Raw genomic sequence first — 14,213 nt, 5'->3', positions numbered from 1 at the left:
GTTATCTCAAGATTTCTCCCCAGCCCTCGTGAACACTGTTTCCCTTCTGTATTAAGCTCAAGACTCCCTTTGGTATCTGCACCTATGAAGAGTTTAATTAAGTATCAGTAATACAGCCACACAAAATAGATTCAAACACCGGGATACACGTGCTCCTGCAAAGTTATTTAATCGCTGAACAGCTTACGATCGAATCACAGAGTGACTGGGGACCTCCGCCGGTCCTCTGCTCCAACCCTCTGCTGAAAGCAGGACAAGCTGAATCAAGCTGCCTGGGACCTTGTCCAGACGAGCCTCAAAAACCTCCAAGGATGGAGATGTGATTTAAAAAGTTGGAGCTGTTCCTTCAACAGCTCAGTCTATTAACTCTCTTCTCAGGCTATTAACTTTCTCAGTCCCATTTGCCTGCTTAAGAGTTAATAAACTTCTAAAAATCATTAGTATTTAGCACTCACAGGCCAGAAGCACTATCTACTGATGCTGAGACATTAACGACTTGTAAAAGAGAGGATCAACACAGAACAGTAATAAACACAACTTTTTGGAAAGTTCTTTCCCAAGGAAACTGTTTCATAAATGTTGCTGTGGGATGCGAGGGAGAGAGAGGAAACAGAAGCAATACTTGGCCTACTTGAGTATGTTGTGTCTTTAACTACCAACTCCCAGGAAACCACTAAAAGATCTGTCTGTATAACTAAAACCAAAGGGGATTCTGACAGAGAGATATTGTGCTAGATTCCTTCCTAGATGAATCTGGAGACATACAACGACAGTTGCCTGTCTTGCCGTAGAGTTATGAAAGGGAAATTGAATCAGAATAAAAAAACTTGAGATTGTTTAACACAAAAAAACCCCACCTTATCTAGAGGAAGGCCACTGTAAAACACAAAAGGTCCAAATGGGAAGAAACCGCTTTAAAGTTTAAGTCAGGTTCTGTGACAGGACCATATACCAGTGTGTGATGTCCAGGTAAGACAAGGCACCCTGCTAGGACCCATGAGACTTCACACTAACCCAGCCACGTCACTCCAGGCTGTCCCACGCCCCTACTTGGCCCTAGCTGGTACCAGTCAACAGATAAATATCCAGTCCAGCTCAAGAAAGGCTCATGTTGAGTAGCACAACGATATTCTTTAGTGAGGTTTCAGTCTGCCTTTTACTGACAGCGGTTCCCCACAGAAATGTAATGGGCTCATCCAACCATCGCACCAGGCACAGCTCGCTCTCGCTTCCTTTCAAGTTACGTTGAGTCACCGCAGTATCCTTTAGCCACAAGTTTTAGGCTCTCCTTCATTAAATCTACCTTTGTACCTATTTATTAAATATTCCTATAGAGACATAAGTTTCAGGAAGTTAAAACACAAAGAGAAAACACCAGTGCACACTGAGTGTACCATCTCTGCTGCACCACTCATTTTCGGAACGATACTCCACTCAGTCCAGGTTTAGCAGAAAGTAAACTTGTAGTAGTGTAACTCTTGCCTTCAGTAGGAAACGTTATAGCAACCACTTCAAGAAAACTCGAAGTAAAAGTGAAAAAATACATGCACGGACATCTGTGAGGTACAAGTGTTTCACGCAGGCATTCTTCCTGCGTAGCGGTTTCACTCAAACACGAATGTTTTCTGCAGAGAGTTTGTGACATAGACTACACTGAGAACCCCCTCTTCCCAGAGCAGATACCATTGGGCTAATGGATTTGCAACAAGCTCAACTTTTAATAAGTCACACATGTCACTGAAATCATAAATGTCCACTCTTCAAAACAACAGACGTGTGAACACAATGCTAATCTAGGTCAGATGCTGCTTGGAAACACCAAGAATGTTAGCTTTCAAAATCTCTTCAAAAACCAAAAAGTAACAAAGACGTAAGTAGGCATTTTCCTGTTGAAGCCATAGACTAAGAGTGAACTGGGGAATCCCACAAATCTTGGGACTTCTCTTGAAATATGGGGAAATCCCACAAAAATGTGCGGCATTTCCAGGTTCTCTAGACCAATGGAAACTCCCTTTTTTTTTTTGCCAGGGCTGACAGAACAAGGAGGTATTCCTTCTTCCCCCTGGAAATCCCTGTGAGGTTGGGGGAAGAACAGCTACATCTCCTTCACGATTAACGTCACACAGATGTTCAGGTGCAGGTGGAAACAGGGTATAAGTCACGTTGGCCTCTTTTCTCTTCAGAAAGTGGCAGCACTCAGAAAGCCACTCATGATCGCTGTCTGAAACGCTCCCAGGGAAAACTGCTCCTTGGCAGCTGCAAGGTCACGCACGTGAGACAAGAATGCAACTGGTGAAAACCCCGAAGCAGAGAAACACAGCGAGCGTATGAACAGCACTCTTCCCCCAGCACTAGTTCTCTCGCTCTCAGCGCTGCAAAGTGCGTGACCTGATGGAAACTTCTTAACAGACAAGTCCTATGAGAAAGCTTACACATGCGAAACGTAACTAAATGTAAGTAGATGTGACGTTATCAAAACTGCTGCAAAACTTTTCAGTGAAGCACTTCAGTATTTATGGTGATGTTCTCCTACTGATGCAAAGACAAATGCCATTCTTCCTTCTACAGAATTGCAGCAAAATCCTGTATAAAATGCAATCCTGTATTACGGCAACGCCCGTAAGTCAGAGATGTATGTAACAGCCCCTCCTTGTCCGTACACCGACTGTGGAGACAATCCAGTCCATGCCCTGCCAACATCAAGCACGACAGTGTAATAAATTGAATGCCTCTATCAAAAATTTTTTACACTGAGGGTGGTGGGAGACTGGCCCAGGTTGCCCAGAGAGGCGGTGGATGCCCCATCCCTGGAAACATTCCAGGCCAGGTTGGCCGGGGCTGTGAGCAACCTGATCTGGTTGGAGATGTCCCAGCTCCTTGCAGGGGGGTTGGACTGGACGGGCTTTGAAGGTCCCTTCCCACCCAAACCCTTCTGTGAGTCTATGATTTAACTCTGCATGTTCTTACAAACCTTGAGACAAAGGAATGTGGCCAAGCTTAGCACTGCATTTGTGATGGGAAGCGGCAGCCGGTTCAGGGAGCAGTTTGTCTCTAGAAGGCGTGGAATGACTGCTCAGCTTTCCCACCACAGGCAGACAGAAGCAGCGACGTTGGGATTAGCGCATTTCTCCCTGCAAGCACTAGCAGAGATTTGTAAATGAGCAGGGCTGATTTAAAGCTAATTTAATAACCACAGTGCTGCCTCTTCTCCATTTAACTTGTCTGCTCTTTTTGGAAACGGACCAGTCTAGCAATCTGTGCCAAGATCAAATTATCCTGGCTTGGATTTTTATAATGCTTTTTATATTCTCTATCTCAAACGAGTAATGAATTACATGTAGCTGCGCTGAAACGGCTGCGAACACATCTAGGAAAAAGGCAACTCTCCGACTCCTCACCTGCGACAGCAACCACAGCAGCACCACTGACTTCACACCCTGCCAGCGCCGTGAAGCGCACGGCTGTGTGTCGTCCAGCCAACTTTTCCAAACTCTTTTGGAATAGCGAAGAGATCTCTAACGAGCACTGGAGCCAACACACCGCAGAGGGATAAGCACTACTTAATTTCACAGGGGTGAAAGAGCCCAGATTCCAGCAGTGACGTACGGCTTGACTGCCATCATCTCCTGCTCTAGGTACAAAAGCATTCTTTTTGCCAGTAATAATGACCAAAAATATCCACATAAACGATTTCACAGACACAGACATGATGACTGGCTTGCCTCCAGCTGCACAGACACTGTGCACTGATGCTAGTACTCCTCTTCATCATTATACGATAAAATGACCTATATGTCGTGCTCCTGAAGCCATATTTCTGTGGACGCTCACTAAAGCAGGAAGCGATGTAACGGAGGCCAGTCTCTGGACAGTCACCACAAACACTTCCCCGTTCTGAAAATAAACCAGACCAAACGCTATGATTTTCTGATGCTCTAATGACGTATTATTCCCAGACACAAAATCCTGAGTATCGAAAATTTATTGAATTTAATACAGATGTTTATATGAGTTTCCTCTCTTCTCCATGCCGGGAAGAAAAAAATTACAGAAACAGATACACAGCAAGAACTTAAGCTAGGGGACTTCAGTTCCCTGGACTAAATTGTCTCCATGACAGGAAGATCCACTGCATGTTCCTAAAAAGACTCCAAAGAACTGCGATGGCCAGATTGGTCAAGATCAAGCAGGACTCTGATTTTGTACTTCATCCAAGGTACGGCTCGTGTAAAATTACACCTCGTTCTAGTATACATTTGAAATACTGAAATTACAGAAATACTGAAAAATACAGATTTGCAAGAGAAAGGGCCACTTACTGAAATAACAGCATCACTTTTCTTCATTTTTTACAGACTTCTCAATGATACTGTTAACCAAGCCCAATCCCACTAAAACTCACAACAATCAATTAGCTTACTTCTAAAGTGCTTCTCACACTTTTTGTTCTTCCTTTTCCCAGTTAAATACTGTCTCTGGCACAACACATGACTTCAGACTTTTTTAGACGGTTAATATACGTAGGTAATTTCATTCCACCAGGGTGGGCCAATTTGAATTAAGTATTTCTTTGCCAAACCCGTCCAAACTGAAGCTAAAGAGCAGTCAGGACTCTGACTTTTGCAGGAGGGGTAGCGTAAAGGCTGAATTTAACCCTTTCTTTCAGATGTGCTAGCGATACCAGCTGCCCAGCGGCTCCGAGGTGTGCTAGCCACAGCTGCGCGGACATTCAAGGAGCTGAAGCTGAGGCTAGAAAACTGTTTGCTTTTTCTGGAATCATCAAAATTCTTTGGCTTTTTTTTGCGGGATTAGCATCCCCAACACCCACAAGCAGTAGAGCTGGGAGTGACGGGTCTTGCCGACTCAAAACGCTCTCACTCCAGAGGCCTGTCCTCTCTCTGCTCCCAACACACTCCACATCGTGCTATGGATTTTCTTCAAGGAAAACAAAGTTTTGCATTTTCAAGCACGGGGGAGGCAATTCGGGGTCTGCAAAAGGTACTCGGGGAAAGGACGGGGAAGTACAGGCAGAACCAGGAGGCCATAGTCCCTCCTTTTATTTTAGGTCTCGCCATTTTTACGATTGCTTGGCCTGGTATGCATCTATTCACAGTCAACAAACTCTCTGGCCATGTTACTCAACAAATTTATTAAAATTAGTGATACAGAGAAAATTTGCTGTGACATCCCCTCTCTTCCACCCTAAAACACTCATCAGGACCAAAACTGTTCAATTTGTCATGTCTTTCAGTAAACCTTGGAGCACCGCTCTTGGAAAGAGCCCAGCCAGCCTTTCAGGGCTGCACGGCACCAGTGACACACTCCTTGGTGTCAGCGGTGGAGCCAACGTGCCAATAAATTTCATTAAGGGGATTGCCAGTTCCCACAGGATTCTGGTACAGAGAAAATTGCAAAGAATTACAACAAGATTCAAACCTCCAAATTCCTGGCGATTCAGAAATTAGTTTCCAAAATGCTATAGTACCTATTAGCTCACGCAGCACAAAAGCAGGGAAATCTGTGGAAGATCCTGCTGGGAATAAAGAAAGTAAAAAAAAATAATTTTCTTTCATTAAAGCTGCTTTATTCAAAGAAAATTCTGATTGACACCAACATGGGATTTGCTTGACTAAATGAGACTTGCTGTGTACAAATCCAGCTGGGTGGGATGAATCCCAATTGCTTACACTGGAAATTACCATTGTTTTGTGGATCAGCACCTACAAAGGTCTACTTCACTTGTTTTCCAGCTTTAAAAGTTATTGTAAGAGTGTTAAATATTTGAAAAATGGAAACACCTCTCATCTGGACGAGCTAACTCAGACGATTTCCATGTTAACTGATGGGCCAGCTGCAGCTGTCGGACACTTCAGCGGCAGCCAGACGCGTAACTTCTCCAAAAAGCCGACCGATGAGCGACCAGGGTTAAGACTACTCCAACCACAGAGACCCGTTCTCATGCGACCGAGGGTGACTGCTCTTTCTATTACTTTTTATTTCTCCAGCTAGAACTTATCGTTGCTTTCGTTATGAATTCGGAAAGCACTAGGCCTCGTAAAACCATCTCAGTCATGGTTAAAACCACACAGCAAAGCAGCCACGCCAGGGGAGAGAGGGGATGCTTCATGCTATGCTCAATTTAGTCATAAACGTTTCCTCAATTCTGTTTCTCAACCATGATTGTACACCTGGCATTGCAGCCTCGCTGCAGTGCTTTGTGACTTTGGAAGGCATAGGCAGGGGCAGGCATGCACCTTCCATGACTAGCACTTGCCATCACAGACATGAGAAAAAACCACCAGCATAGTCTGCAAAATACACAAGGTAACATGAAAACAACTTACTTGTCCCCTGCGTTTATGCAGCAGCTGGAAACCCTTTTTAGGAAGGGGATAAACCAATCCCATTTGATCAGAAAATTACTAAAACCAGCATTATCATACCACTGACAGCAAGACCTCTAAAGAAACTGCTAAGTTTTTAAATTAAATTTCATGTATTCGCTTTTCAAAATGTCAAAAATTACAGCTTCTAAATAGAAGTACTTCTGAATTCTAGACTAAATATTTGCCCATAGGTCACTCCAGGGGAAAAACAAGAAAGTCTTGTAAAGTATCTTAAGGGGTTTTTTTAAAGTTTAATTTACACAGACCTCTAACCTGGCAACACTCAGCCACTTCACTCCCCTTACCTGACCTTAGCCAGGAAGAAAAAAGTGCAGTTACAGCGACAAAGGGTTTTCTTTAAAGCCACCACACTGAACCTATTCATAAAAAAAAAAAAGCAAGGAAAAGCCAAAGACGAGATTTGCTCATCTTCATAGAGACATCTGAGCAGACAGGTAGGATGCGCTGGGAGGGGACTGGGAAGAAGGGAGGGGAACTGCCGACGCAGAGCTGGAGCACGCCACCCGCCACTTCCCCCGTTAGCCGCTGCTTCACCCCAGGGAAGGAGAAGTGACTGGTCCTGCCCGGGACTCCACAAAGGGGATTCTAGAGTGAGTCCAGCTCAGCTATTCTGCGAACACTCCTTCCTTCACGTTCACTTCTTCTAGGGTGAGCTCACGTGGGCAGATTCACGGTCGCCAGCGGAAATGTTAGCAGAAGCATCCTACAACCTGCACGCAGGGGATTTGACCACAGCTTTCAAGCTCCCAATACAAAGTTTACATAAACAGCACTGCTGACTCTGTGTATACACAATAGAGTCATTCAGTCTAAGGAAAATCTACATTGAAAAAAAGATATTCCCAATTTTTGCCATTAAGTGGCACTGAGATGACCCTCATAGCAAAGGCACAAACTCCTTCAGCATCTACACAGCAACAATAAACTGGTTACAGCAACAAGATCGGACGAAACCAGTCCTCTCCATTTGTGCAAACTGGGTGGATAAGGGAGATGGAGTGACCTACCCACCGTCACACGCGTAGAGGCTCAGGGGCAGGACAGACGGGAGGATGTGCCGGGTGCTCCTCACCCCCCCGTCAGGCTCATCAAGCACAAACCTGCTGCTAAACAGGGATGTGCTTTACACACCACCGTGCTCAGAAAAGAATTGTCTTAAAAAACGATTTTTTTTTTTATTTTGAAAATAAAGGTTTCTTTTCATCAGACTTTTTGGTTTTAGAGTATATAGGAGATTTTTTTTTTTATTAGGCCCAAAGGGAAAACGTCTGTTCCAATGTCTGTTCATTACATCATGCGCTGATGCTGAAGACTTTCAGCACTATTCTAAGTCTGATGATGAAGCTGCAACACAGCGCATAAGCAAACCACATTGCCTGTTTTCACTTCACACCAAAATTCTGATGTAGGAAGTCCCAGACCTAGCTTTTTTCAAAGGGGCTCAGCCACTTCAGAAGCTCCTGGAGCAAAACCAACTGCCAAAAATGCTTGCATTAGCTCTAAATAAACTTTTAAAAAATATCAGTTGACTTCTAGAGAGTACTTGGCAATAAGTCGCCTTCCTGTAGGGTAAATCTTATATATCTGCTGTTCTGCTCCATTTTACTCAGTGAGTATCTCCCTTTTTCTACCTGCACTTTGGTTACTTATCTCTTCATCAGTTACAGATATTTTTGACGCTACATGTCTGGCTAAATAATTTTAAGTATTTCCACAGAGGCTTTATCTGTAAAAATGATCATCTATACATGACCATTACACACTCAGCTCTCACAATGATGTTAAAATCCTCATCCTTCCCTTGACATCAGCCACCCCCCCAATCCATTATCCAGCTATCATGTCATCTACACACACCGAACGTAAATGAGAGCCAAGTCTGGTCAACCACACCGAGCTCAATCAACAACCTACAATCAATTAAAACTAATCACATCATAATTAGTGTTGCAGAAAAGGAGCTTCCAGCAAATAATACAAGTCCATCGACAGAAAATACAATGGAGTAGATGAAGAAATGCACTCTTTGAATAAGACCCCTGCATACAAAAGCCTTCACAGCTGCAGCAAAAGCTAACACCCCTTTGAAATCTGCAGCGTCGGAGGTGTGGAGGACTGATGCATGAAGGAGAGAGTGGCTCCTGGTTGACAGCAACCCAGTGCCCACAGGCCAAAGATTTAACATGCTCCAATTATGAAATATTGGGTAGAAAGACACAGGTCACAAGCTATAAAAGTAAAGCCAAGTGTGCCTGCGCTTCCCCAGGGCTAAACAAACTACTGAGAAATACGCTCGCAGAGTAACGTGACACAGTGACCCCATCTTACGCCTGACAAGAGCAGAAATCAGAACACACAGATTCCCCTGAAAACCCAAGTTGTGTCCCTGACACTGCAGCAGCCAGCCACTTCTGGGTTTTAGGGCAGAGTACGATACATCTTATTGACTCTCAGAAATCACAACAACTTAAAGGTTCTTTGGCACCACTAAATTGGACCGACTCTCAGCTCCTGTTATCTGAGGATACAGGCAAAACCGAACAAACACATTCCTCTACCTGCAGGCAAGCCTCTTATTTATTGTTGCTATTCCTGCTTTGTTTTATTTCCAGCCATACTTTCTTGTAAGGCTCCAACCACGTCTCACGAGCGCTGTTCACATATAGTCAGGATCTGTACAATAATGACAAAAATCCCTTCTAACCAGGATTTAAGAGGAGAAGTCAAGCAGCAGCGCCTACCTCCTACCAAAGTCTGGGGAGTGAGAGGGTTAGATGCTTCCAGCGACACCAACTGCATTCACTCTTGGGACCCAAGACCACAAAGCTTAAATTTGGTATCTTCAGCGATATGCCAATAGCTTGGGGCAGCAGGAACTAGGCTGTAAGGTAGCCTTGCTAAAAAGATCAATTTCCTTACAAAATGTCTATCCAAAATGGCAGCTAGTCACAAGCAAAACCCAAACACTCTACTCGATGAACCACAGACCATCTTAATCAACCTGCAACCAGGTGTTACAACCACAACGTTATTTTCTTTCTTATTTAAAAAAGTCACAAGAATAATCTTCTCCCGTGTATCATCACTCATTCTTTCTTACCCTGGACATGCAGGAGAGCCTTGAGAGAGCCTCCAGCATGCACACACAAACACAGGAACTGCAGAAGAAAAGCAAACACCTCTTGCGATAAAGAAAAGGAGACGTCGTCTCCAAGTCATTCTTGGGGAAGCCATTAAATGTTTGACTTCTGCAGTAATTGCTCAAGTTAAAATATACACTGAAAACCAGTACTGCCTAAGGCTTCTAAGCTTTTACCTAAAATTGTCTGCAGTTTCAAGAGTCTGAAGAGTGTTTGACCTATAATTTCTTAGTGATTTCGTAGAAGAGACGGCAGAAGGGGTGCATACTCACGCAGCTCAACCTGTGAATTTCTCCTTGATTCACCCGCCTAACAGTCCTCCTCTTCCTCCGCAGCTCGCTGGGCTCCCTTCTGAATCTCCCGCGAAAGCTCATCGTACCCGTAGCAATTCAAGCAGCAAAGCAATCTCTCTGTAAAAGCCGTGCTCCTCTAACCTCCTTCCTTCAGCAGCTGCGGGGTGACACCGGGGAGCTGCGTACGCTGCTCAAAGAGGAAGTCTGTCTAAAATCTACAGGCTGTATCCACAGGAACTGAGCAGAAAGAAGAAAGCCAGCTATAACTCATTTCTTCCTGTGAATAATATTCTGCTATTAAGGCCAGAGTGTCTCATTAAGCCACAAACACACCCAGACCCTGCCTCTAATGCAAATCAAAATAGGAAGTGGCAGAAAAAACGCTCGCAACTGAACTTTGTCCCAAAACCCATCAAATCCTCTCTCCTCACCAGCCTCCCCGATTCGAAAGCCTTAACGGCTGTGACTCTTGCTTCACGTGTACGTATGTCTGCAAGCTAAAAAAAGGCGTTGGCAGCACAGCAACCTCCTCCCGAGCCCCTGGGTAGCAGACTTCACCCACAGAGCACCCAGCAGCGGGGCCATGCTGCCGGGGCCCGGAATCACCTCTGCTCTTGGACCAAAGTACCGGTTCCCCTTTCAAAACATCCAGAGAGAGGAAGCACCCTGCAAATTCCTAAATCTGCTGACAGTTATAAAAAGGGAAAATGGAGAAATGGATATGCTAATCTCCAAAAATTCATTTTTGTATTTATATTAGCATATAAACCGCAGAGGCGACGGGAGCAGCGGCACGGGCGATCCAACTGTCCTGAATTAAGGTAGGAGACTGGCCCAGTGCTCAGCCGTCCGAAGGCTGGCAGGGCACAAAGGTCTTTTAAAACCGAACAAACCCCCTCAGTGCCCACACATGTACGTGCACGCACACAGACCCTTTTCTTCTCCTTTGTTCCAGCTGAGGTTTCATCCTGCTGCTGCAGCAGCAAAGCTGCATTCCCCTGTGCACACGATCTTTAAGTGGCATGCACGAGGTTTTTTATTTTTACTTAATATCAGTGTGCATAACTAAGACAAACTGATAGCTTTTTCTGCTTTTTTCATGCTGGATTTTTTGCAATTTGGATGATAAGCATCTTTTCCATAACTTGTTTCAATTAAGTACTCTGAGATCTGCAGCTTTACCCCGAGTGCCATTTTTTTTTCTTTTTGTTTCCAACAAATAATTTTATGAAGTCTTCCACGCCTTTTTCAGCGTTACTAACATTTGATCCAAAGTACCAAACCTCTGCAGAATTTCCACACGACTGTCCCACACGCAGGATCTGGGTGCCAGGAGAGCAGTCGCACCGAGCCCAGCGTGTCTGATGTGAGCGCTACGAAACAACACAGCGGTCTGATGAGTTTGCTTTTGTCTCCCACAGTGAAAACACGGTGCCGCTTCATGAATTAAAAATCCATCTCATAATTATCTGTGTCATTCAGCTTTGAGAAGATCACCTCCTTTAAACCGAGCGTTACCAGCCTGCTGCGCGACTGCTTAAGACGGATCTCACCGTACTCCTACTGAGTGGTGAAAAGCATCTGTGTCTGGCTCTAGAAAACAGAAGAGACAACAGAAACCGTTTGCCAAGGTATGCAGACATTTCAAGTGGCCACCAGTACAGCACTGCGATGCTAACCAAGCTGGAATCACCCTTGCTCTCTCTCAAACCACCGTGCTATCTATGCCGAGCCCCAAAGCGCCTCTCACATAACGTAGCAAAGGCAGCTGCCAAGGCAAGAGGTCCTTGCCAGAAGTTAAATTTAATGCTGGATCCACCAGCTCTGCTGGCTTAACCTCAAGCAGGTACCAATTCCTCTCCGAGGCTCCTTTGCCTATTGACTCCTTTCTGTATCTACCCCAGGGAAGGAGCCGAGCTCTGTCGTTCCTCTCCTTGAGAAGGCTCTCTGCCGGCTTCCCGCCCCCAGCAGCACTGGGGAGCCCTCCCAGGGCATCCCTTCCACCCAGATAAGGGTCACTGCTACTTCCTGAAACTCTGATGAACTCGGGTTACTCCCAAATCATACAAAAGATGAACTTGGGTTCACATTTCCAGCTGGTCCTTATCCAATATACTCCACTGAGTGTCTCCTGTCAAAGGATTTTAATTCGCAGTGTTACTAAACCTCATTTATTTCCATATCTCTGACAGCCGGTTTTTCAGACTCAATGCTAAAGGCACTGAGCATTGCATTTTCTCAACACCAAGGCAGTAAAAGGTTGAAGAAACGAAATAACAAATAAGCTACGGCATTCACACAGAGATATTGGCCCAGGTTGCCCAGAGAGGCGGTGGATGCCCCATCCCTGGAAACATCCCAGGCCAGGTTGGCCGGGGCTCTGAGCAACCTGATCTGGTCGGAGATGTCCCTGCTCCTGGCAGGGGGGTGGCACTGGGTGGGCTTTGAAGGTCCCTTCCCACCCAACCCTTCTGTGATTCTATATAAACAGAACTAATAGTAAACAACTGGAAAGAAAGTTGTTGTCCCGTAGCACAAGTACAAAGCAAACTTCATTAGCATCCGCGTGACACAAGACACTTCCTAATTTTTCCTCAACGACTTCTCCATCTCTTCAATTAAAGATATCAGGTACTGGAAGATCACCATAAATTGGTTACACCAATATGAATAAAGATCCTGCACTGCTTTTAAATTCAGCACTATCATGTGTAAGGTGAGAAGCGTTATCCACACCTCAGGTTATCCCAGGAAAAGAGGTATCTGGTCGAAGGAGATCCACAAGCCTTGGTTTACATTTATGAACTACTCTATCAGAATCATACAGTCAAAATGAGAACATCGAAGCACTTCAAAAAAATGATAAAATATGTAAGGCAGTAAATTCAGTGCCTAATTGCCCTCTGCTCCATTGTCTTTGCTGAACATTTTCATCTGTTCCCAGCATCTTAAAGAAACTTACTAATATGTGGATAGGAAAAATAATCACATTTGATATCTCTGCTCCTGGTCAGGAACAGCTATGCATTTCCTTGGCTCCTGAGTCGCTAGCGTTCAGTTTTCTGATAGAGGTCACAAGTTCTTTAATAACTTTTTAATTCTCTTTTCCTATGTTTTTTTCTAGAGCTTCTGTCCAACTTCATTTATTTCCCTCTTAAATCTATTCACTGTCACACTTCATTGACTTCACTCTGCATCTATGACATACAGCAACATGTAAAAATGTACCTTTTTTTTTTTCCTCCCCCAGTTTGGAGCAGGGGGGATGCCAAGATGCCTCAACTGCATATTATGCCTATTCTGAAACTGAATTCTGAAACAAAAGACAAACCTCTTACTAAAAAAACTCGCTTCATTTATAAAGTAAGACCACCACGGTGACAGTGACACTACCACTCAGGCAGCTTCCACGGTGTAGATCAGTACTGGGAAATCCGGCTGACAAACTTAATGCTTCACTGCTTGGCAGAGTCAGCTCAGGTACCAGTGAGAAGAAGAAAAAAATATGCTGTCCTGAAGAGGACACAGCCCCTCACACAGGGCTATATATATATATATATATACATATATATATATATTTTCCGTTTTTTAAACTTACTCCACATAGCCTTGAAGCCTTCTCTATCTCATACTACGGATGTAGGATGCAGAAGTCACAAATTTTGGAGACCCTGCTGGTTTACACACCACAGTTAACATCCCACAGCATGCAGGCAGTGCCGGTAGATAAGTCTATTAATACATCCTGGTGCTGCTCTTCATACGTTCCTCACCTGGCCCTCAACTTCAGTCCCCTAGCAGCCCACCATCGCTTCCTGTCACACCCCGCGCTGCACGGCAGGGGCTGTGAGACTAAAAGTGAGGTGTCAATGACTGTACACCACACGTTTGCCTTATCCGCACCTTCCAGGCATCAAGGAGTAGCGTGTTCTGCAGTTGTTTGTGAAGGTACGTCAAAACCGTGCTTCCTAAACAGCTTCATGCTGAAGCGCTCAAGCGGATCGCTACACCAGGACCAGAAACAGCACCTGCCAGACAATGTAGGGAGTCCCAGTTAGCTCCCTCTCAACCCCTCTGTCATCAAAGTGGGGGGAGATCAAGAAGAGATGGTCTTCTGGGATGAAATGTTCCGCATTTTGGGTCTGTGCTTTGAAAATGTGCAGTTTAATTTTCGTTTTTTAAAGAGGGTAAAAATACAAACCCAAAATAATTTAAACAGAAGGGTAAAACAATTTAGGTAAAACTACATACAAAGCAACCTTTTGCAAAGTCACTCCGGTATTGAACCAACTGGAAGTGAATTACATTGGTTTTTGAGAAATGAGACTCCACTTACGGCTGAACAACTTAAGCTGAAACATCAACGTTGGTGT

General features: G+C 44.6%; 1 protein-coding gene across 6 annotated transcripts in view; it reads right to left on the bottom strand.

Moving 5' to 3' along the window:
- DOCK10 (dedicator of cytokinesis 10) overlaps positions 1-14,213 on the bottom strand; it is a 143,425-nt gene that overhangs the window by 89,603 nt on the left and 39,609 nt on the right. For 3 of the 6 annotated variants that reach the window (XM_086754227.1, XM_086754229.1, XM_086754228.1), the window contains exon 1: positions 9,820-9,947. The exons of the other annotated variants lie outside the window; for them this stretch is intronic. In XM_086754227.1, coding sequence (XP_086610353.1) covers positions 9,820-9,921 — 102 coding nt within the window. In that variant the 5' untranslated portion in view covers positions 9,922-9,947. Of the gene's footprint in view, positions 1-9,819; positions 9,948-14,213 lie in introns of those variants that run through there. 6 annotated transcript variants of the gene reach the window in all.

Source organism: Chlamydotis macqueenii, chromosome 9 (genome assembly GCF_036417535.1).
Source record: "Chlamydotis macqueenii isolate bChlMac1 chromosome 9, bChlMac1.mat, whole genome shotgun sequence".
NCBI lineage: Eukaryota > Metazoa > Chordata > Aves > Otidiformes > Otididae > Chlamydotis > Chlamydotis macqueenii.
Note: the sequence above shows the minus strand (reverse complement) of the source record. Positions and strands in the feature narration are given on the sequence as shown.